The 21,676-nt window shown below is 54.5% G+C and overlaps 1 protein-coding gene across 1 annotated transcript in view; it reads right to left on the bottom strand.

The window, feature by feature from the left end:
- The window catches only part of MDGA2 (MAM domain containing glycosylphosphatidylinositol anchor 2), a 217,856-nt gene extending 206,139 nt beyond the window's left edge, over nt 1-11,717 (bottom strand). Inside the window, exon 1 of the mRNA XM_066189190.1 lies at nt 11,597-11,717. Within this exon, the coding sequence (XP_066045287.1) occupies nt 11,597-11,669 (73 nt within the window). The 5' untranslated portion in view covers nt 11,670-11,717. The remainder of the gene's footprint in view (nt 1-11,596) is intronic.
- Between the last annotated feature and the right edge of the window lie 9,959 nt (nt 11,718-21,676).

The raw sequence follows: 21,676 nt of genomic DNA, 5'->3' as shown, positions 1-21,676 counted from the left end.
ATGGCATGTTCCCTCACCAGAAAATTCCATCTTTAATTAACTCCTCATTGGGAGGTTGTTATTCCACATCCAAACGTTCCTAAAATTCCCTGACAAACCGCACCGCCCAGGGATTTTCATGGATCGGCTGGAATAAAGGATTTTTATGCCTGGACCTGGGTTTTCTGGATGCTCCAGAGGTTGGCTGACCTTGGGCCTTCACATCCAGGGAAACTCAGAATTCCCGGAGCTTTAAAACCCTCAAATTGTGGGAAGAGAAGGGCGATTCCCTCATTTCAGAGGAGGATGCGACGGGAATATTTATATTGGGATTGGAATGGGAGAAACTGGGAATTCCAAGGATTAAAGGCCTTTAGCAGGGAGTGAAAATTAAAGCTGTTTTCCCTTTTTTTTGGTTTGTTTTCCTTTTCCCTTGGATCCAGATTTCCTCGGCCTCCAAAGCCCTTTAGGGTGGGTTTGCGCATCACCTGGCCCAGTGGGATCTCAGCTCCTGGCACAGATTCCAAGGATTTCTGCCCATGGAAAACAATGAATAACCATCACGGTAATTAGCACGTCCTGAGGAAACATCCGTGGTTGGATTGAGTTTAAGAGGGGGGGAAAAAAAAATCCCAACAAAAGGAGAGGGATGATTAATTACTGTAAGAAGCATTAAAGGATCATTTGGATTTCATGGAAAATTCAGGGGGCTCGTTTTAATGGGAATTCCATCGGCTCTGAGCTGCCCAACTCCAGGGGAATTTCCAGGAGGTGCTGGGAAACGATTCCCGCTTTTATTTTGAGGAAAAATGCCGAGAAATTGGGAATTTAAAGAAAATGTGGATTTGTCAGCTCGGTGCCTTGTTATGGGGAGGGGAAAATGAGGATTACGGAGGAATGAAGTGGGAATCAAAGGATGGTGGTGCCGGGATTTTCCTTGGAATTCTCCTCAAAACATCAAAGAAATCCTTTGAAACTCGAGCAGAGGGAGAGGTGGGAATTTGGGATAGAATGTGGGAAACAGATTTGGGTCCTGGGTGGTTGGTGCTGGGGATATTCCCAAATAATTTTATGGAAAAATGTCTACTTTTTTTTTTTTTTTGAATCCCAGGATTCTGGAATGGTTTGGATTGGAAGGGATCTCAAGCTTCATCCCTGCCCTGCCCAGGGGCACTTGCGCTATTCCAGGTTGTTCCAATCCTATCCAACACTTCTCTTTCCGGGGGAAAAAAAAAACAAATCTACTTTTTTCCATGTGCTGATGTTGGAATTTGACAGAATCCTGGGCCTGCGGAAAAAAAACTTTCCTGAATTTTCCCTCCTCTGGGCACCTCCGTGGGGTTTTGGGAGTGACTGGAAGAGTTTGGGGCTTTAGAGATGTCCAAAAAAAGCCCAAAATCGGGGCAGGGATAAGGAAAACATCCCAGGGACATCCACACCTGATCCTGCAGGAATGTCAGGGGCTCTAAAAGGATGAAAGACAAAAAAAAAAACTCTAAAACAACTTGGATTTTTTGGGATCTCTTCCCTGATCCCTGCGAGCTAAAACCACTCTGGGAGATGTCGGGAAATAATTCCCTTTGGGATTTGCTTTTGGGGTTTCAATTTAGGATCCACCTGGAATTTCCTCTCCTTTCCTGCATCTCAGAGCGGGGCTTTGCTCCCCTCTGAGGGTTTTTAGGGATATTTTTGAGGAATTTCGCTCTGCAGCCTGGCCCAGATTTAAATTTGGGTCCCATCCTCAGCCAAACCCAGACCCCTCATCCCTGTGGGAAGCAGCTCCGCCTCAGCAAAAAATGACCGGAAAACTCTTGGAAATCTGAATTCCAGGGATTTTTTTACTGGATTTTTTTGGGGGGAAATGATGCAGGACCTGCAAAAAGGGGGGATGGGGAATTGGGAAGGGAGAGGGAAAGGACAGAGCAGCTGGAAATGGGGGAGGATTTGGATTTGGAGCAGCTCAGGCAGAACGGGAATCTTTGGCTCCAATCGCCACGGATGAGGATTTTGGAAGGTTCCGAAATCCAAGAGCTTTGCTCTCTTCTCCCAACCCTGCAGATCAATTAATCCCCAGGACAATTAACGAGGACATTAAACAACCACGGCCAGGATTTCTGTTTTCCCACCCACCAGCTCCTCCTCTCCCAAAAATCCCGGCCCAGCGGGAGCTCCGACGCCATTTTCCAGCATTCGGCCTTCCCTGGTTTTTGACTCATTCCCAAAAATCTGAGAGGGGCAGTTCCTTCTCCCCCAGCACACGGAATAACTGGAGATGTTTGGATAATCCTGAGGGGGGGAGGGGGGTGATTTCCTTGGAAGTTGGAAGGGATTCTAAATCCCGCCCTGGATGGGCAGGGACATCACCCATTATCCCAGGTGTCCAGCCCGGCCTTGGGCACTGCCGGGGATCCAGGGGCAGCCACAGCAAATCTGGGAATTCCAGCCCAGCCAGGAATTCCCAATTCCCAATATCCCATCCAAATCTCCCTTTTCCCAGTTTGAAGCCATTTTCTGTGTCCTGTCCCTCCATCCTTTGTCCCCAGTCCCTCCCCAAGGAATGATCCCCATTCCCAGCTCCACAAATCTCCATCTCCCAACTCCCCTTCCCATTCCAGCTGAAATGAATCCCAAAGTGCTCCCAAACATTCCCACATTCCCAATCCGAACCCACCACCTCCTTCCCACTTTTCCCAAAGGATCCTGATATCATTTTTCATTAAAAAAAAAAGATCAATACGCGGACCTGGAGCAGAGGAAATTCCCAACCATTCCCCATCCATGGCCACAGCTCAGGGATCACCAAATCATCCTCAAGCCTCCAATATTTTCCCAGTGAGGACTCTCCAGGCGGAGAAAACCTCCAAATTCCATTGGAATTCCTTCGGATCAGGACTTTGAGGACATCCAATGCGGCTGGAAAGGCTCATCTCATTCCAATCCAGAGACATTTCCCACTATCCCAGGATTCTCTAAATCCCAATGTCCAACCTGGCCCTGGAGATTTCCAGGGATCCAGGGGCAGCCACAGCAAATTTGGGAATTCCAGCCCAGCCAGGAATTCCTTCCCAATATCCAACCTAAACCTCCTCCTTTCCAGCCTAAAGCCATTCCCTGTGTCCTGTCCCTTCCAGGCCTTCTCCAGACACGGATTCTCCCACCCATCCAATTTTTCCTGACCCAAACATCCAACTGCAGAGTGTGGATAAAGAAAACATTCCTTGGTTTATCCAGGATTCACCAGTTCATCCCATCCACAAATCCCCCAACGCCCCAACCCTCCATTCCTCCCAAAAAAACCCCCACCCAGGAGTGAAGAATTCCTGAGCTTTCCCAGCAAATCCAGAAAAGGAGGATCCCGTTTATTCCTTGAACACCCTCCTTTAATTCCTGCCTTCATTCCTACAAACTTCCCAGAATCCCTACAAATTTATTCAGGGGTTCCATTCCCTCGGCACACGCAGGGAAGGGCTCTTAGGGGAGGTGGGAAAACCCAGAGGAGAAATCCCATTGGAATTTCTCCAGATGGGAGTTTTGCTTCCAGGCTATTGACACTGCACTTCTAAAAAAAAAAAAAATAAATAAAACCCAGAATTTTGAATTTTGAGCGATTTTTTTTTTTTTTTTTTTGTGGAACACGGAGTAGCTGTGGGCAAAAAATGTTCGTTTTCTCGGGATCGAGATCCCAGCAGGAAAATTCCGGGGGTTTTGGAGCCTGAGGTAAAGCTAAGCTTTGCTATAAGGTAAAAAAAAAAATAGTTTAATTAAACTAACGAGCTCCAATTAGCACCCACGGAGCTTGGAGCAAGCTGGGATAGGGAAAAGTTGTGGGAATGGGATGGGATTTAAAATCCCTTCCCAACCCAAACCATTCCAGGGGGGGATTTTTTTTTTCCTTCATGTTTTTATTTTTTAAAATATTTTAATTCTTTTTCCTTCGTATTTTTTATTTTTTTTAAATATTTTGGGGGTTTTTCCGTCTTTTTTTTTGTTGTTGTTCTTCAGCCTGGCTGGGATGTGCTGGCGTGTGGAATTCTGCACCTGGAAAAGAGCTGGCACTGCCTGGAGGTTCCCACTGGAATCCACGGATACCAACCCGGGATAAATCCCACCCCCATAAGTTTGGAAAACACTTTGGAATTCCTCATTTCAGTCCCGTGTGCTGCTGGCACAAACCACTCATGGAATCAGGGAATATCCTGAGTTGCAAAGAACCCACAAGGATCAAACCCCACTCCTGGAAATCCCAAAGATTCCAGCTCCGGCAGCACCCACAGCCAACTGAAATTAATTACCTGATAATCAATTAATCGGTGTCGCAATGAAACAAATTTAGGCTTGATAGAGTCCACCTAAGATCATGAACCTCTGGTCAAAAATCCCACAAGGATCAAATCCAGCACCTGGCCCTGCGCAGGAAAATCTCCAAAATTCCAACTCCAGCTGCACCTACAGCCACATGACATTAATTAACGGATAATTAATTGATTGGCGCCAAAATAAAACAAATTTGGAGTTGATAGAGCCCGGCTGAGATCATGAAGCCCTGGTCAAAGATCCCACAAGGATCAAATCCAGCACCTGGCTCTGCACAGGAAAATCCCAAAAATTCCAGCTCTGGCAGCACCCACAGCCAGGTGACATTAATTACCTGATAATTAATTAATTAATTGGTGTCCAAATACAATAAATTTATTTTAATAGAGCCCAGCCTGGATCAGGAACCAGGCCAAGGAGCAAACCCAGCCTTCCTCATCCCAAATAAACCCAAATTCCCAAAAATCTCCATCTCCCTTCCTGCCCCACGCCAGGTGCAGAGCCTGGTTAAAAAAAATATAAAAAAATCCAGGAATTCCTGGAAAATTCCTGGAATTTTCCTTTTCTTTTCATGGAAAATTCCCCAGGATTTCTCCTGTTGGATTGGGGAGCAGCTCGTTCCTCACCCACCCGAGACGCGGCTCCATCCTTCCCTCTCCTCCCACCAAACTTTTGTTGCAGCAAGAAAAAAAGGAAAAGGACAAATTCCAACGGCTGACGTATTCCGTGAATTCCCGATTTTTCTGAGGAACTGGAGAACAGCTCGGTGTTGTGACAGTTTTGGAAGTGAAGCTCCTCGGGTTTGAAAGTTCTCTGCTGCTTTACAACGTGCGGGAAAAATAAAAACACCGAATTCCCAGAGAAGAATCATTCCCGGCACGTTCCCGTTTTTTCCAAAGCTCTCTCGTCCACTTGGGATAATTCCTGGAAATCGCAATTTATCCCAAATCCTACGTTTTCCCCTCAGGTAATCCTAAATCAGCCTCATCCCGGAGACTCCAAATTCCTTAAAAATCCCCCTTTTTTCTCCCAGATTCCCTGGAATTCCATCAATCCATCCAAAGGAGCAGAACTTCCCTCCAGCCCCACAAAATCTCCTCCAGGACCATCACTCAAATCCCGCAGAAAAAAACCTGGAGCACAACAAAGAAATTCTCTCCCTATTTTTTTATTTATTTATTTATTTCATATCCAATATTTCATATTCCACGATTTGGGAATTTCCTCAGGTTGGATCATCCTTCCCAAAAGGTTGGAATGGATCATCCAAACCATCCCAATTCCCTGCAGCTCCCACTCCCAACCAGGCACATTCCAGCTCCCTTCACTTCCCAGCTGAAAATCCTTGGGAAAAATCCTTCCCAAGGGCCCTCAAGATCTCCCTGGTGCCAGGAATTGGGAGTGTTTTCCAAATATTCCCGGAATTCTGGCAGCCTCAGGAATGTGACCATTCCCTATTCAGTGCCCTGCGCCCTCTGGGAGAAGAAATTTTCCCTGATATCCCAAAAAAAAAACCACCCAAAAAAACCAGGAACCTGTGAGGAATTTCAAGCCTTGATCCTTCAAGATTCCACGGAAGGAGGAATCTCATGGACAACCTGGATCCCACATCTTGGAAAATAAAACCCAAATTCCTCATCCCAGAGGAGCCCGAAAATTCCAAATCCGTCTGAGGAGAGCCAAGCGAGTGCCCTCCATTCCCAGCTGTTTTTGGAGAGGAGATTATTCCTGGAAAAGGCGGGAAACAATTCCTCTGGATGCAGACGGGGCTCGGAATTGGGAAGAGGGGCTATAAAAACATCAAGGAGCTGATGAGGGGATGGGATTTGACTCGGGATTTGAGGGAAGGGTGATGGAGCAGCAGCATCCCAAACATCCAGCCTGTGACCAGGCTCCCAAAATCCCCCTTTTTCCCCCCCAAAAAATTCCCTCCCGTGGAATCAAAGGCAGCGTTCTGCAGTCTGTGGGAGGAAACTCCCGGAATTCCAGGAGGATCCTTGGAGCTCTCCACACATCCTGGGATGCACCAAACCTCAGGGAAGTTTAGGCTCAGCTTAAATCCCGCAGATTTACCGAGCTTAAATCAGATTGAAACCTCGACGTGAACCCCAAATCCTCACCTGGGGATCAACCAAGCCCTGAACCCGCAGCGTTCCCTAATCCCTGGAATTCTGGAATTCCCAGTTCCTCGCAACCCAATCCATGGGAGCTGAGTCCATCCCAATCCCTTGGCTATCCATGGATTCTCCCCCACTCCACACGGAGCTGAAGCTCATCCCAGAAATCCCTGGATGAGGGAGGAGGAGGAGATCCTTGTCCAGGGCTCAGGGAAGAGTTAGAATTCCCAAGGATCCCGCAGAACTCCTGGAGCAGGAGCTGGAGGAGGTGGCGGCGCATAATTCCCACCCTGTTCCCAGGAAAGCCTCCCTGGAACAAAATCGGGAATTGTGTGGGGTTAAAGGGCCACAGACAACGCTGGAATTCACCCACGGAAATATCCCCCAGGAAATATTCCCCATGGAAATATCCTCCCTCTGGGACCGCTGATCCAGAGTTTTCCGTGGCTGCTGATCCAGAGTTTTCCCAACACGGACCCAGCCCTTCTAACGACCCAACCCCGTCCCTCCGAGTGATTTGATTTTCCCATCCCTCCTCTCTTCCTTCCAATCCGCCCGCTCCATCCATAAAAATGTTGGGAAAGAGGTCAGAGGCCACTCCCAGCTCCAAAGGCAGCTCTCCTTAATCCCTCTGGGATCTGAGCTCCGGGGAACCATCCTTTCCCCTTTTCCCAAATCTTTCCCAGATCTTTCCCAACACCTCCTGTTCCAACCTCCCCTTGGATCCAAGGAGCTCCCAGTCCAGCTGGCTCCCGGGAAAAAGGGGCAGCTCCAAGCTTTGGGATGCCAAATTCCAGCTTGATTCTTTGGAAAACCTGCAGCTGCGACGAGGGTTTGAGGCCGTGGGATGACGTTTGGGGCTTGGATCAACCAGGACGATTTCCCTGGGATTTAACACCCTTAAATACCTTCAGTTCCTGGCATTTGGAAGCAGCAATGGGAAAACATCTGGAATTCTCATTGTTCCCAGTGGGAAAATGCCTGGAATTCTCATTGTTCCCAATGGGAAAATGCCTGGAAGTCTCGTTGCTCCCAATAGGAAAACACTTGGAAGTCTCGTTTTTCCCAATGGGAAAACGCCTGGAAGTTTTGTTGTTCCCAATGGGAGAACACTTGGAATTCTCATTATTCCCAATGGGAAAATGCCTGGAAGTCTCGTTGTTCCCAATAGGAAAACACTTGGAAGTTTCACTTTTCCCAATGGGAAAACTCCTGGAAGTCTCCTTGTTTCCAATGTGAAAGTGCCTGGAAGTCTTTGTTCCCAGTGGGAAAACACCTGGAAGTCTTTGTTCCCAGTGGGAAAACGCCTGGAAGTCTTTGTTCCCAGTGGGAAAACGCCTGGAAGTCTCATTGTTCCCAATGGGAAAACACTTGGAATTCTCATTGTTCCCAATGGGAAAACACCTGGAAGTCTCGTTGTTCCCAAGGCTGTGGGTGCTCCTCCCAAAATTTTGCACATCCGGATTTGGTGCAGAGCCTCAGGAAGGCTCTGATATCCCTGCGAACGGTCAACGCTCATTCCAGGATTTGTGATTCCAGGAGGAATTCCGAGCCGTCCTGACGTTATCCACTGCTGCAGGAGGTGGGTTAAAGCAGGAAATGTCACTGTCACCCTCCCTCTGTCACCCCTGGTGTTCCCAGGGGGCTCTGCTCTGCTTAATTCCAGATGAAATCATGGAAAAAAATTTCCTAAAATAAAATAAACCACTCACAAAGCTGGAAAAACCCCAGCCCAGTGACCCAGGATCTCCAACCCCTGTGGGAGCTCCAGTGGATCCCACAATGGGATCCCACCCAGCGGATCCCACAGCTGCTCCCAGATTCCTGTGACCGCTTGGAATCCGCTTCCCTGCCTCAGGAAGCGTTGGCTTTGCCACTGATACTCCCGAGAATATTCCTGTCCAGCACGGCCGGGATTGTCACCCCACCCGAGCCTCACTCCAGCCACGTCCCCCCCTCCATTCCCAGGATTTTTTCCCCTGGAAGCACTCAGGCACTCCAGGTTCCCATCCCAGGAATTCTCTTGGCTCTTCCTCACTCCACACGCCACCAAACAGAATCCCAAGTCCCTGCTGAGCCCCTCAGCCAAGGAACAAACCCCCAAAATCCCTTCTCCACTCTCCCAAAATTCCCATTTTTTTTTTCCCCTCTGCAGCCTCTGAGGCGCTCGGAGCTCTCCGTGCCCACGTCGGCCTCGTCACTGAGCCAGTTTTTTCCCTCTGGAAATTGGGAGTTGGGTGAAAGGAAAACCACCGAGTCCCGAATTCCCCACGTTTTCTGCTTTATTAACAGCGCGAGCCGTGCACTGCTGAAAGGGCAGGAAACGCGCGGCCACGCAGATCTCGGGTCGTTCCCCCGGAAAACCGGGAGAGATGAGGAATCGCAGGAATTCCCAAGGATTTCTGCTCTCCCCCATCCCCCTGAGGAAGCACAACGTGGCACGGGGGCAGGGCTGGGCCTGCCCTGCTCCCAGTTCTCCTGGTTTCCCGGTTTTCCATCCCAGTTTTCTCATTCCGATGGAGCAGAGGGAAGTTAGGGAGGTGCTGCCCAGCCAGAGAGCACGGCACATCCATCTGGAGCTCTGGATGAACTGGGAATCGGCAAACGGGGGGATTTATTCCGCATCCCAAGGCGGCGGAGCAGCTCTTTGGGTGGGCGCGGGGCGGTGCCGGAGCCGCGGGAGCATCCAGGGCTGGAAAACCAGCCCGGGAGAGCCGTGCCAAGGCCAGGTGGGATGAGCCAGGGAGGAGAAGCCGGAGCCCGAGGGATGGGTCTGAGCCACCTGCGGGGCTGGGAATATCAACAGGGAGCGCGGGGATGGATTCCAGGCTGCTCCTTTCCCCCTCGCCACCTTCCTCACGGGAGAGGCTCTGGAGCCGTGCCCGCTCCCGGAGGAGCGCAGGAACAAGGAACAAGTGTTAACACGGCGAGACACCTCCCCGGCAGCACCACGCTCCCGAGCAGAGCCGAGAGGCTCTGGAATTCTCCAATAAAAACCCCAAAAAAACTTGTTAAAATCCCACAAAGCGATTTTTTTTTTTTTCCACCAAAGCAAGCAGATCCAAGCGGGTTCCCCCTCTCTCTCTCTCTCTGTCTCCAAAGCTGGGGCTCACTTTGGATAATCTACCGGCAATCCTCCTTTCCCAAAATGGCCCTGCTGCACCCAGCAGGCTCCTCGGGGGCTGCGGGCACACCCCGGGGCTTGGAAAATTTTTTGTTTTTATCTTTATTTTCAGTCCACGTTCTCGAGCCGACCTTCAGTAGTCAGCGAAGACGCCCAAATTCCCGGGGCGACTCTCTTGGAACGCAAACCGGCCGCACGCGGCTTTGAGCTCCCAGCGCTCCCCCCCCCCCCTCTCACCAACCTTAACCTAAATCAGGAGGAGAAAGCAGCAGCGGCGGCGGCAGCGCCAAAACTCCAAAACCACGGCCCGGAGCTGAGCCCGCATCTCCTCCCTCCAACCCCCACCGCTCTCTCCTTGCCGAACAAGCCCTCTCCTATTCGCGGCGGCCGCTGCTATTCCAGAGCATCCAACAATATGTGCCTGTGTGCCGGGGGGAGGCGCGGAGCCAGCGCCGAGCTCCGCACCAGCCCCCCGCCAGGAGCGCGGCCCCTCGGTCACGTCCCCATTTTGTAAAAATTAAGGAGGGGGAAAAAAATAATTTTTCATAAATAAATAAAATAAATAAATAAAAGGGGGGGTGAGCGTCTAAGCGAGGCTCCGTTCCCGGCGTGGGAAGTGTGGGAGCAGCGGACGGGCTCGGAGGAGCGGATGCCACGCCGAGCGTTTGCCGGGAGGTTCGGAGAGCTCCTGGCTCAGCCCCGGGTGCCGGAGCTGCCGGCGGCCCCGCACCGCCGCCGAGCCCCGCCGCGCCGCTTACATAACCCCCCGCGCCCCGCACGGCGGCACCGGGAACCGGGAACGGGCAGCACCGGGAACGGGGCAGAGCCGGGAATGGGGCAGCAACGGGAACGGGCAGCGCCGGGAACGGGGCAGTGCAGCGGGGGAGGCGTCACGGCCGGGGCAGCACCGGGAACGGGGTATGACCGGGAAAGGGGAATGGTCACAGCGGAGGCATCACCGGGAACGGGGCATTGCCAGAACCGGGGCATCACCGGAACCGGGGCATCACCGGGAACGGGGCATCACCGGGAACGGGGCAGCGCGGCGGGGGCAGCGCCACAGCCGGGGCAGCACCGGGAACGAGGTATCACCGGGAATGGGGCATCACCGGGAATGGGGCATCACCGGGAATGGGGCATCACCGGGAACCAGGCATCACCGGAACCGGGGCATCACCGGGAACGGGGCGCTGCCAGAACCGGGGCATCACCGAGACATCGGCACAACCGGGGCATCACCAGGGACGCAGCACTGTCAGAACGGGGGCATCTCCAGAACCGGGGCATCACCGGGGCCAGGGCATCGCCACAACCGGGGCATCACCGGGGCTGGGACATCACCGGAACCGAGGCATCACTGGTACCGAAGCATTACCACGGCCCGGCCATCACCGGGACCGGCCACACCGCGGCCGGAGCAGGGACAGAACCGGAGCATCGCCGGCACCGGGGCACACCGGGCAGCATCCCGGCTCCGCCGCTGCGCTCCGGGCACGGCCCAACCGGGGCCGCCTCGAGGGCGCGGGGCCGAAGGGGAAGCAACAACAAGAGCGCGGAGAAGGGGCAGCGGAGCGGGCGATGTGCAAGTCACGGGCGGGGGGCAGCGGGGCCGGGGTGGGGGGGGGAGCGGAGCCGCCCGCCCGCGGGGTCCGCGCGCCCCCGGCGGAGCCCCGGGAAGTTCGCGGCTCCTTCGCCCCCGCCCCTGGCTCCGCGGCCGCGCTTCGGCAGCGCCGCCGGTAACAAGTGCGGCGGCCGCGGAGCCCCCGCGGAGGCGGCGCCCACCCGCTCCAGCGCGGCCCGGGACCGGCCGCGGCCCCCCACCCCCGAATGCCGCCGCCCCCCCCCCCCCCCCCGCCCCCCGGCCCGGTTTTCGCCGTGAAATGTCAGCGTCTCATGGCAACGGCGCTGCCTCCGCTCTGCCTCCGCCGGCTCCCGCGGCGCGCAGCGGGGCCACGCCGCTCGCCCCCAGCCCCCACCTTCCCCCCCCCGCCTAGCCCCCCCCCCCCCGCCCTTCCGCCCCGGCGACAGTCGCGACAAGGTCACGCGGCGCCCCGGGACTCACCGTAGACCCCTTGGCCGGAGCTGCCCTCCAGCAGAACCGTGAGCAGCCCCAGCAGCCCGATGGCCACATCCATCTTCACGTGAGCATCCACATATCCAGCCCGGCGGGGCGGGGGGGGGCCGCGCAGCGCCCGCCGGAGCCCCGCGCTCCGCTGCGGCCGAGCCGCGCACGCCCGCGCAGGCAGGGCGGCGGGGGCAGGCGGCGGGCACCGCGCCGGTCCTCCTCCTCCTCCTCCTCCTCCTCCTTCTTCTTCTTCCTCCGCCTCCTCCTCCTCCTCCTCCTCCTCCTCCTCCTCCCGCTGCGCAGCGGGCGGCGCGGGGCGAGCCCCGCTCAGAGCGAGCCCCCGGCAGCGGCAGCCCCCGCAGCCCGCTCCGGGCCCCGCGGCCCCCTCAGGGCTCCGGCCGCCGCCGCCGCCGCCTCCCGGGGCCGCCGAGCGCCGCGCGGGGCCGCCGCAGCCGCCTGCGCCCCGCGGCCATCAGAGGCCACCGCGGCGCCGCGGCCCCCGCATGGTGCGCGGGGCTGTCCGCGCTGCGCGGAGCGGAGCCGAGCCAAGAGGGATGGGGCGGGCGGGCGGGAGGGAAGGGGGGGAAAGGCGGGCGAGGGGCGGCGGGGAGGCTCCGGTTGTGGGGGCCCCCTCCTCTCAGCGCGGCTGCGGGGCCGGGCCCATGGCGGGGGCGGCGCGGGGGCTCCCGCGGCCGCGCTGGGTGCGGGATGGCCGCGGTGCGAGCGCGGGGGAAGCGGGCGCGAGTGGCGGCGGCGGGGCCGTCACGTTGTGCTATACGTGCGGGGCCGGCAGCCGCAGCCCGGCGACGTCAAAGCTGCGTGGCTGCTGCTGCTGCTGCGCGCCTTCCTCCGCCTCCTCCTCCTCCTCCTCCTCCGCCGCCGCCGCCCCCCGTGGCCCCGCGGCTCCGCCACCGCCGCCGGCCGCTGCCAAGGGCGGGATGCGCGCTGCGATCCGGGATGCGCGGAGCGCTGGGAACGGCACGGAGCCGGTGGATGTGGGGTCTGACCCGCTCTGGCCCGGGATACGCGGAGCGCTGGGAGCCGGGATGCGCGGAGCGGGGCGGCTCGCACGGAGCCGCGTTACGAGGGTCTCTCCGCTGTGCCCCGGGATGCGCGGTCCCGCTGTGCCCCGAGATGCGCGGTCCCGCTGTGCCCCGAGATGCGCGACCCCACTGTGTCCCGGGATGCGCGGCCCCGCTGTGTCCCGGGATGCGCGGCCCCGCTGTGCCCCGAGATGCGCGACCCCGCTGTGTCCCGGGATGCGCGGTCCCGCTGTGCCCCGGGATGCGCGGCCCCGCTGTGCCCCGAGATGCGCGACCCCGCTGTGTCCCGGGATGCGCGGTCCCGCTGTGTCCCGGGATGCGCGGTCCCGCTGTGCCCCGGGATGCGCGGCCCCGCTGTGCCCCGAGATGCGCGGTCCCGCTGTGCCCCGAGATGCGCGACCCCGCTGTGTCCCGGGATGCGCGGCCCCGCTGTGCCCCGAGATGCGCGGTCCCGCTGTGTCCCGGGATGCGCGGCCCCGCTGTGTCCCGAGATGCGCGACCCCGCTGTGTCCCGGGATGCGCGGCCCCGCTGTGTCCCGGGATGCGCGGCCCCGCTGTGTCCCGGGATGCGCGGCCCCGCGGCGCGGTGCGGACGGTGAGGGGCGCCCTGAGCCCGCGCTGCGCTCCCGGCCCGCGGGGTCCGTCCCGCCCGTCCTGGGCTGCCCTGCCCCGCTCGGTCCCTGCCCGGTTCCGGGGCTCGGAGCCCGCCGCTTCCCCGGCCCCCACGGGATAGAAACCCTGCGGATCCTCCGGGCTGTGCCCCAGGACACCGGGCTAAGGGCGGCCACCGCTCCGGGGTGACACAGGGGCACGGGGAGGTGACAAACCTCTGTGCCTGATCCAGCTGTGGCACCTCAGCTGCCGGGTTTTTTCAGGTTTTTCCCCCTTTGGTAACCTCAAATACTGGAAACCCCTGACTGGCTCCCTGCACCTTCCCAGCCCGCCTGAGATCCCAACGTGCTCTCCTGACACGGGCTGAGCTTTCCCATCATGCCCATGAGATGATCCAGTGCCTTGCTCCGCCCTGCTGCACCCCCAAGGGGCTCGGAGCCTCCAACCCAACACCTGGAATTCCAGCAGGGAGCTGAATTCCGTGCCAGACGGGTTGTTCCCTATTCCCATTCCTGGTGGGAAGTGGGAGAAGGGAGGGGTGCAGCCATTCCCATTCCCTGGGCCGTTCCCTGTGCCATCCCCAATCCCTGTGCCATTCCCATTCCCTGTGCCATTCCCGTTCCCAGTGCCATTCCCATTCCCTGGGCCATTCCCATTCCCTGTGCCATTCCCATTCCCATTCCCTGTGCCATTCCCATTCCCTGTGCCATTCCCATTCCCATTCCCTGTTCCATTCCCATTCCCTGTGCCATTCCCGTTCCCAGTGCCATTCCCGTTCCCAGTGCCATTCCCATTCCCAGTGCCATTCCCATTCCCTGGGCCATTCCCATTCCTTGGGCTATTCCCTGGGCCACTCCCATTCCCTGTGCCGTTCTCTGTGCCATCCCCATTCCCAGTGCCATTCCCATTCCCTGGGCCATTCCCATTCCCAGTGCCATTCCCATTCCAATTCCCTGTGCCATTCCCGTTCCCTGGGCCATTCCCGTTCCCTGGGCCATTCCCATTCCCTGTGCCATTCCCATTCCCATTCCCTGTGCCATTCCCGTTCCCTGGGCCATTCCCATTCCCTGTGCCATTCCCATTCCCTGTGCCATTCCCGTTCCCAGTGCCATTCCCATTCCCTGGGCCATTCTCATTCCCATGCCCCCAGAGCCCAGGTTTAGGAGGAAAAGCCGGAATTCTTCCCATGGGAATGTTGGGAAAGCGCCTCATTCCCTTCTGGCTGCTCTGTAGGTTGAACACCAAGAACCCGTCAAGGGCTGGGCCCTTCCCTCCCTATTTCCAGCCTTCCCATGGTTAATTCCGAGATCCTTTCCATACTTTTTAGAGCTGGGAAGGATTTTTTTGGGGAAAAAGGGGGATTTTGGGAGCCTGGTCACGCATTGGATGTTTGGGATGAAACAGGAAGGATTAAAGTTCAGTTCTGTCTTCCACATTCCTCAAAAATTTCTTGGGATTTCCTCCAGTGAAGGGATGATCGATCCCTGTCAGTCCATATATGGATTATATGGGAATATTATGTGGATTATTTACAGGAATATTCTTGTAGGGAACGGGCTGTCCGGCATTAAATCCTCTTCCTCCAGCGGGAAAATCCCTTTGGGATGGGACATCTGGGCTCTGCCCATCCCAACCCAAGCTCTTTCTTGACCTCTTTGAGTGTTTTCCTCACCTGTAAATCCCCATCCAGGGCAGGGTTGGGAGGAAAAACTGAAATTCTTCCTGTGGGAATGGTGGGAAAAGTGCCACGTTCCCTTCTGGCTGCTCAGTAGGTTGAACATCAAGAACCCGTAATTCCCCTCCCTATTTCCAGCCTTCCCATGGTTAATTCCGAGATCCTCCCGGCACAGCCAGATGTTCTGGAATCCTGAATCATCATCTGGCTGGAGCAGCCCTTAGGAGGGATGTTGTTAGCGGGTCGGCAGCACACCACTGACAGCATTCCTTGGAAGTTCCGCCTTCGGCACTGCAGAGGGGAAAACCAGGAATAAACCCCACCACAAAAAAAAAATAAAAAAAAAAAAATAAAAAAAAAAAATCACCTGGATTTGTGGAGAATAATTCCCAGTCTGACAGAATTCCTTGGAAGTTCAGCCTTCGACACTGCAGAGGGAGGAAACCTCACCACAAAAAAAAGAAAAAAAAAATCACCTGGATTTGTGGAGAATAATTCCCAGTCTGACAGAATTCCTTGGAAGTTCAGCCTTCGACACTGCAGAGGGAGGAAACCTCACCACAAAAAAAAGAAAAAAAAAATCACCTGGATTTGTGGAGAATAATTCCCAGACTGAATTTAAGCAGGTGCACAAATCTCCGTGGGGTGAGAGCCCAAATTATTTTCGTCTGAGGTGTTTTGTTTGTTGGGTTGGTTTTTGGGTTTTATCTTTATTTAAAGTATTTGTTCTTGAAAGTTTAAATATTGCAGCTCCTGCTGAGATTTGCTGGAGGATGTTCAGCTGTGATCCCAAATCCAGGAATGTCTCCAGACAGGGGAGGAGAAAGGAGGAATTAAAATAACTCAGCGAGTCAGAGCTGATTCTCCTGCCCGTCCCAAATCGCTTTCTGGGACGTTAAAAATGGAGCTGCTCCCTGCTGGAACAATTCACCTGGGAATTGTGAAATCCAGCTGGTTGGATGTTCCCAGGAGCAGGAATGGGATCTGTGCTCAGGCTCCAGCATCTCCAGAACTTGTGGGAAAACTTTTCCCAAAGAACGGGAAATTCCGAGCCTACAAACCTTCCTGGGAAGGTTCACGAGGCTCATCCGGGAATTTTTAACCCCAAAACCAATCCCTGCTTTTGTCCCTGCTCCCAAATCCATGAGATTTCTCCTCTTATTCAGCCAAGGCTGGCAAAGAGTATCCAAAAACCCCCCAGACTTTAAATGGGATCCATGGGGAAAAGAGCTGGGACAGCAGCGGGGAGGATTCCCGAATTTGGGATTGGGAATTGCCTGGAGGGAATTGGGAGATTTGGGATTCATCCATGCCTGGCAGAGATGCAGCCATGGACTCCTTGGGGTGTCTTGGTCACGGGCAGAGCCCTCCAAAGTCACAATAAAAGTTGATTTTCACGGAAATTTTTTGGAAGATCTTGGAATTTTTTGCCATTCCCCCCCCTCCCGCATGAGATAAAATGGCGGCGCTCCGATGGGATTTCCTTTTATTCGGGGAAATAAACTGGCTTGGATTGCATGATTCCAAGGAATTCCCAAAGTTCATTCCCATCCTGCAACAGGGGCAGATTACAGCAGCCCTGCTGTGGGTTGATCATTCCCTTCACCTTCCCAAGAATTCCCTTTTTCCCTGATTTTCCTGCCGGTCGTGCGCAAGACACCGGTTATTTTGGGAATGTCAGCCATCCTGGAGTTCTCCTTCCTCACTCCTCCTTTGTCCAACAGCCAATCTTTGGGAAGGAAAACATTTTTAATGTGGATTTTGGTGCTTTCCAGGATGGAAAATTCAAATTTCGTTGCCACCACTGTGGCCACCCAACGGATGGAGCAGCCTCGTTTGTTAATTAAGCTAAATGTGACCCATTTCTTTCCCATCCTCTCCAGGGATTCGCCGTTCCCGTGCCAGGGAATGTTGGCACAGCAGGGCATGGGATCATTTTCATGGTTTGACACCACAGGGCCGAGTTTTGCGGCCAGAGCTGGGGGTGAGAACAAAAAAACCGGGAGCGGGAACATCCACACCCCGCTGAGGAACAGCAGCACTGAGCTCGGGAGCCAAATCCTGAACAATTCCATCATTCCGTGGCAGGGTTTGGGATGAGATGGGCTCGGAGCTCCCATCCAAGGCAAACCAGGCTGGGATTCTGGGATTCTGGGATTCCACGATCCAGCTGCAGACAGGATGTGTCAGGTGGTGAAAGCAACTCTGAAGCCTTTCAGGAGTTATAAAAACGATGGAGAGGGAATTTTCCACGGGCATGGAGGGATGGGAAAAGGGGGCATGGTTTGAACTAAAGGAGAGTGGGTCAGGTGGGATATTGGGAAGGGATATCAGGATCCTCTGAGAAAAGTGGGAATGAGGTGGTGTTATTGGATTGGGAATGTGGGAGAGTTTGAGCAGACTTTGGGATTCATTTCAGCTGGGATGGGAAGAGGAGTTGGGAGATGGAGATTTGTGGAGCTGGGAATGATGATTATTCCATGGAGAGGGCCTGGGGACAGGGGATGGAGGGACAGGACACAGGGAATGGCTTCAAATTGGGAAAGGAGAGATTTGGGTGGGATATTGGGAAGAAATTCCTGGCTGGGCTGGAATTCCCAGATTTGCTGTGGCTGCCCCTGGATCCCTGGCAGTGCCCAAGGCCAGGTTGGACACTGGGGACAGCGGGAGGTGTCCCTGTCCATGGCAGGGGTTTGATTCAATGATCTCCAAGTCCCCTTTCCATCCCAAACCATTCCACGATTCCGTGGAACATCAATGCCCCTTGTGGTCACCCCAGGCCCAGCCCCACAGGAACTCTCGGATCTGCTGCTCTGCAATCAGCAAGAACCTTTCCACCCTTTCCATGGGGAAATTCCTGCTGCTGCCCACCCTGAGCCTCCCCTGGGCCAGCCTGAGGCCGTTCCCTCTCCTCCTGTCCCTGTTCCCTGGGAGCAGAGCCCGACCCCCCCGGCTGTCCCCTCCTGGCAGGGACTTGTGCAGAGCCACCAGGTTCCCTCTTCCCCTCTCATGTGGATCTCACTGGATGGAATTCCAGGCCCCTTCCAACCCCCAGCATTCCAGGATTTTCCTGGGCACTCCCAGGGGTTGGGCTCGGAGTCTCTTTTCTCAGCCATTCCCGAAAAACCTGACTCCTGAATTCCTGCATCCACAGCAACAACCCAAACAACAAATTCCAGCCACGAATCACCCCACAGACCATGCCCTGACATTATCCTGGGATGTTTTGATCCAGAAAAAAGGGAAACCCCACGGGGAGAGCCAGCCTAAGGCACAGCCTAACATTAAACTTGGCCTTAGACTTGCCTTTAATCCCACCAGCAGCACGAATTGTGTCATCCACGTAAACACTCGGACACACCGGGAAGATTCCTCTTCATCCCAAGTGTTCCTGGGGAGCAGAGCTGGGCCGAAAGGAGGTTTGATGTGATTTATAATAATTTTATAATTACGGTAATTCTGAGGTTGGAGCTGTGCCACTGAAGATAACAGGTGACGCTAACGGGGCTGCCACGCTCCGTTATTTATCCCGAAACTCCATCCCTCTGAGGCTTGGCCCTAAAAATGGTTCCGAGTTCCAGGATGAACTCCAGCTGGTCAGAAAAGTGGGAAAAGCACCAGGCAGATGCTGCTGGAACTTTTGGGGGGAGCTGGGGGACACTTAAAGTGGGGATTTGAAATTCCAGCATCTGCTCCAAAAAGGGAAAACCTCTCCATGATGGACTGAAATCCAGGGGCTGGGAATAAAGTTGGGAAGAGGCTGTGCTGGCCTGAAGGAGAGGATTTAGTGTTTGGGCTCCTGATTTGTTCCTCTGCTGGTTTGAAGGGGAAGAAATCCGTGGGAAAAAGAAAAATTCCATAAAACATTTCAGGTCGTGGAATTCTGGAATGGTTTGGGCTGGAAGGGACCTTAAAGCTCATCTTATTCCACCCTCTGGGAAACCTTTCACTGTCCCAGAGCGCTCCAGGACACTTCCAGGAATGGGGAATTCACAATTTCCCCTCTTCCAGTGCTTCCCCACCTCATTCCGGGGTGATCTGTTAATTATCCATAACCTGTTCCCACTCTGAACACACCCCAAATCCAGCAGAATGACGAGACCGAGTGAAATTACTGAGTTTTTCCCTCTGCTTTTATTGGAAGCTGGAAAAAGGAAGGAATCCAGCATCACAGGACTCACCCACACCACGGAATTCCTCGGGATTTTAATGGTCTCCTTCGGTCAAACCTCAGTTACTTGTGGACTCGCTTCCAAAAGGGAGAGAGGAAATAATTTGCTGCTGTTTGGTTGCTGGATAAAATGGAAAAGCTGTTCCGAGAGCTCCTGGAAATAAATGGAATGTGGGAAGCGTTAAAACCCCGGAATTTTTTGTTTTTTGGGAAGACTAATTCAGACTGGTTTGATTTATTTGCTCTTAAGTCTGAAGTCGGTTTCATTGACCTGCAGATTTTTCCCTCCTGCTGGAATTTGTTCCCTCTGCACAATCCTCTGGATCTGAGAATTCCAACGGCTCCTCGTTCCTGAGGTGGATTCCTCACTGCATCCCACGGGGAAGTGCTGAGGGTGAATTCCTTGGGATCCGAGGAATTTTTGCAACCAGCCCTGATCTTCTGACGGACCAAACCAGCCCAGCTGTGACCGCAAGCCTTGGAATGTGAGGGGTGGCTAAAACGAAGCGGTTAAAACCAAATCCCGGCGCCCGCCACCAAATATTTTCATTTTTTCCCCTTCTATAAATTAAAATGTTATAAATTAAAATCTTATAAATTAAAACTTTATTCATCATGCAACCTGATGCTCGCCGAAATGAGTCACATTCAATTAACCAGTGACAAATGTTGCTCCATCCGTTGGGTGGCCACAGTGGTGGCAACGAAATTTGAATTTTCCATCCTGGAAAGCAGCAAAATCCACGTTAAAAATGTTTTCCTTCCTAAAGATTGGCTGTTGGACAGAGGAGGAGTGAGGAAGGAGAACTCCAGGATGGCTGACATTCCCAAAAAAAACCTGCGTGATCAGCAGGAAAATCAGGGAAAAAGGGGAATTCTTGAGAAGGTGAAGGGAACGATCAACCCACAGCAGTGCTGCTGCTGCCGAAGCTGCCCCTGTTGCAGGATGGAAATGAACGTTGGGAATTCTTTGGAATGACACAATCCAAGCCAGTTTATTTCCCTGAATACAAGGAAATCCCATCGGAGCCTCTCCATTCTCCATCACACAGGAGGAAACAATGAAATGGTTCCAGGAGCTCCTCGCTGCAGCCACTCCACACTGGACACAGGATGGGTTTTGTTATGGAATTTCTTTGGAGTGGTCATGGGCTGAGGGATCCACCACCCCATCCTGCTTTGTTTTCCAACCCCAAATCCATGCAGGAACCAGCTCCCCTTCCATTCAGGATGGAAAAGAATATCTTGATTTTATTCCGGTTTTGAGTGGAGCTGGTGGGATGCTGGGAGTTTCCTCCTGGATTACATGGGCTGGAACATCTTGGGAAGGCTCTGAGGGATCAGTCCCACACTTCCCAGGAAGCTGGAGATGAACAAATAAAATTATCCGGGAGAACTCCTGGAGATGAAGAAATTTCATTTTCCTTGGGTTATGGCACTGTGGGTGTCACTGATGATTCCTGGCCGTGCACAGGGACCTTGGAGGTGTCTGGAGAAAGTGTCAGTAAAATTCCTGCAAGGAATTTGTGGAGCCTAATCCACTGTGGAGCTGGGTTAGGATTTGGGATATTCCCAGCTGGGGTGGTGTGTGGTGTGAGGGTGGTGAGGCCCTGGAATTGGTTCCCAGAGAATCCCAGAATCCCTGAGGTGGGAAAAGAGCTCCAAGGTCAGCAAGTCCCAGCTGTGCCCAATGCCCACCCTGTCCCCAGCCCTGAGTGCCACCTCCAGGAATTCCTCCCACCCCAAATCATTCCAGAATTCCACGACCTGAAGTGTTTTATGGAATTTTTCCCTTTTCTCACAGATTTCTTCCCCTTCAAACCAGCAGAGGAACAAATCAGGAGCCCAAACACTAAATCCTCTCCTTTAGGCCAGCACAGCCTCTTCCCAACTTTATTCCCAGCCCCTGGATTTCAGTCCATCATGGAGAGGTTTTCCCTTTTTGGGGCAGACGCTGGAATTTCAAATCACCACCAAATGCCCATTTTAAGTGTCCCCCAGCTCCCCCCAAAAGTTCCAGCAGCATCTGCCTTGTGTCCATCCCGTTTTTTCCTTGGGACGGGCACTCCAAACCTCCCTGGCCACTTCCAAGGCCTGAGCGCCCTTTCCATGGGGAAATTCCTGCTGCTGCCCACCCTGAGCCTCCCCTGGCCCAGCCCGAGGCCGTTCCCTCTCCTCCTGTCCCTGTTCCCTGGGAGCAGAGCCCGACCCCCCCGGCTGTCCCCTCCTGGCAGGGACTTGTGCAGAGCCACCAGGTCCCCCCTGGGGCTCCTTTGCTCCAGGCTCTGCCCCTTGCCCAGCTCCCTCAGGAATTCTCCACACCCTTCCCAGCTCCTTCAGCCTCTCCCATGGTGAGTTCACCTCCTGCTCATCATTTTTCTGTCCCACAACAAAGGGACAAACCCCCCAGCACCGCCCTCACCGTGACACCCGAGGACTGTGACCCTCCCCGTGCTCTGAATCCAATTTCTTTTCCCTGATCCAGCCCAATAAAAAAAAGGAATCTGAGCCCAAACCAGAGCGGGATTTGGGAATCGGGCGCGTTGTGTGGGTGAAATCGACGGGAACGTCCCGTG

Source organism: Chamaea fasciata, unplaced genomic scaffold, assembly GCF_029207755.1.
Source record: "Chamaea fasciata isolate MVZ Bird 193981 ecotype frontalis unplaced genomic scaffold, bChaFas1.0.hap1 SCAF_7, whole genome shotgun sequence".
In the NCBI taxonomy this organism is placed as follows: Eukaryota; Metazoa; Chordata; class Aves; order Passeriformes; family Sylviidae; genus Chamaea; species Chamaea fasciata.
The sequence above is the reverse complement of the archived record's forward strand: the minus strand, read 5'-3'. Positions and strand labels throughout refer to the sequence as shown.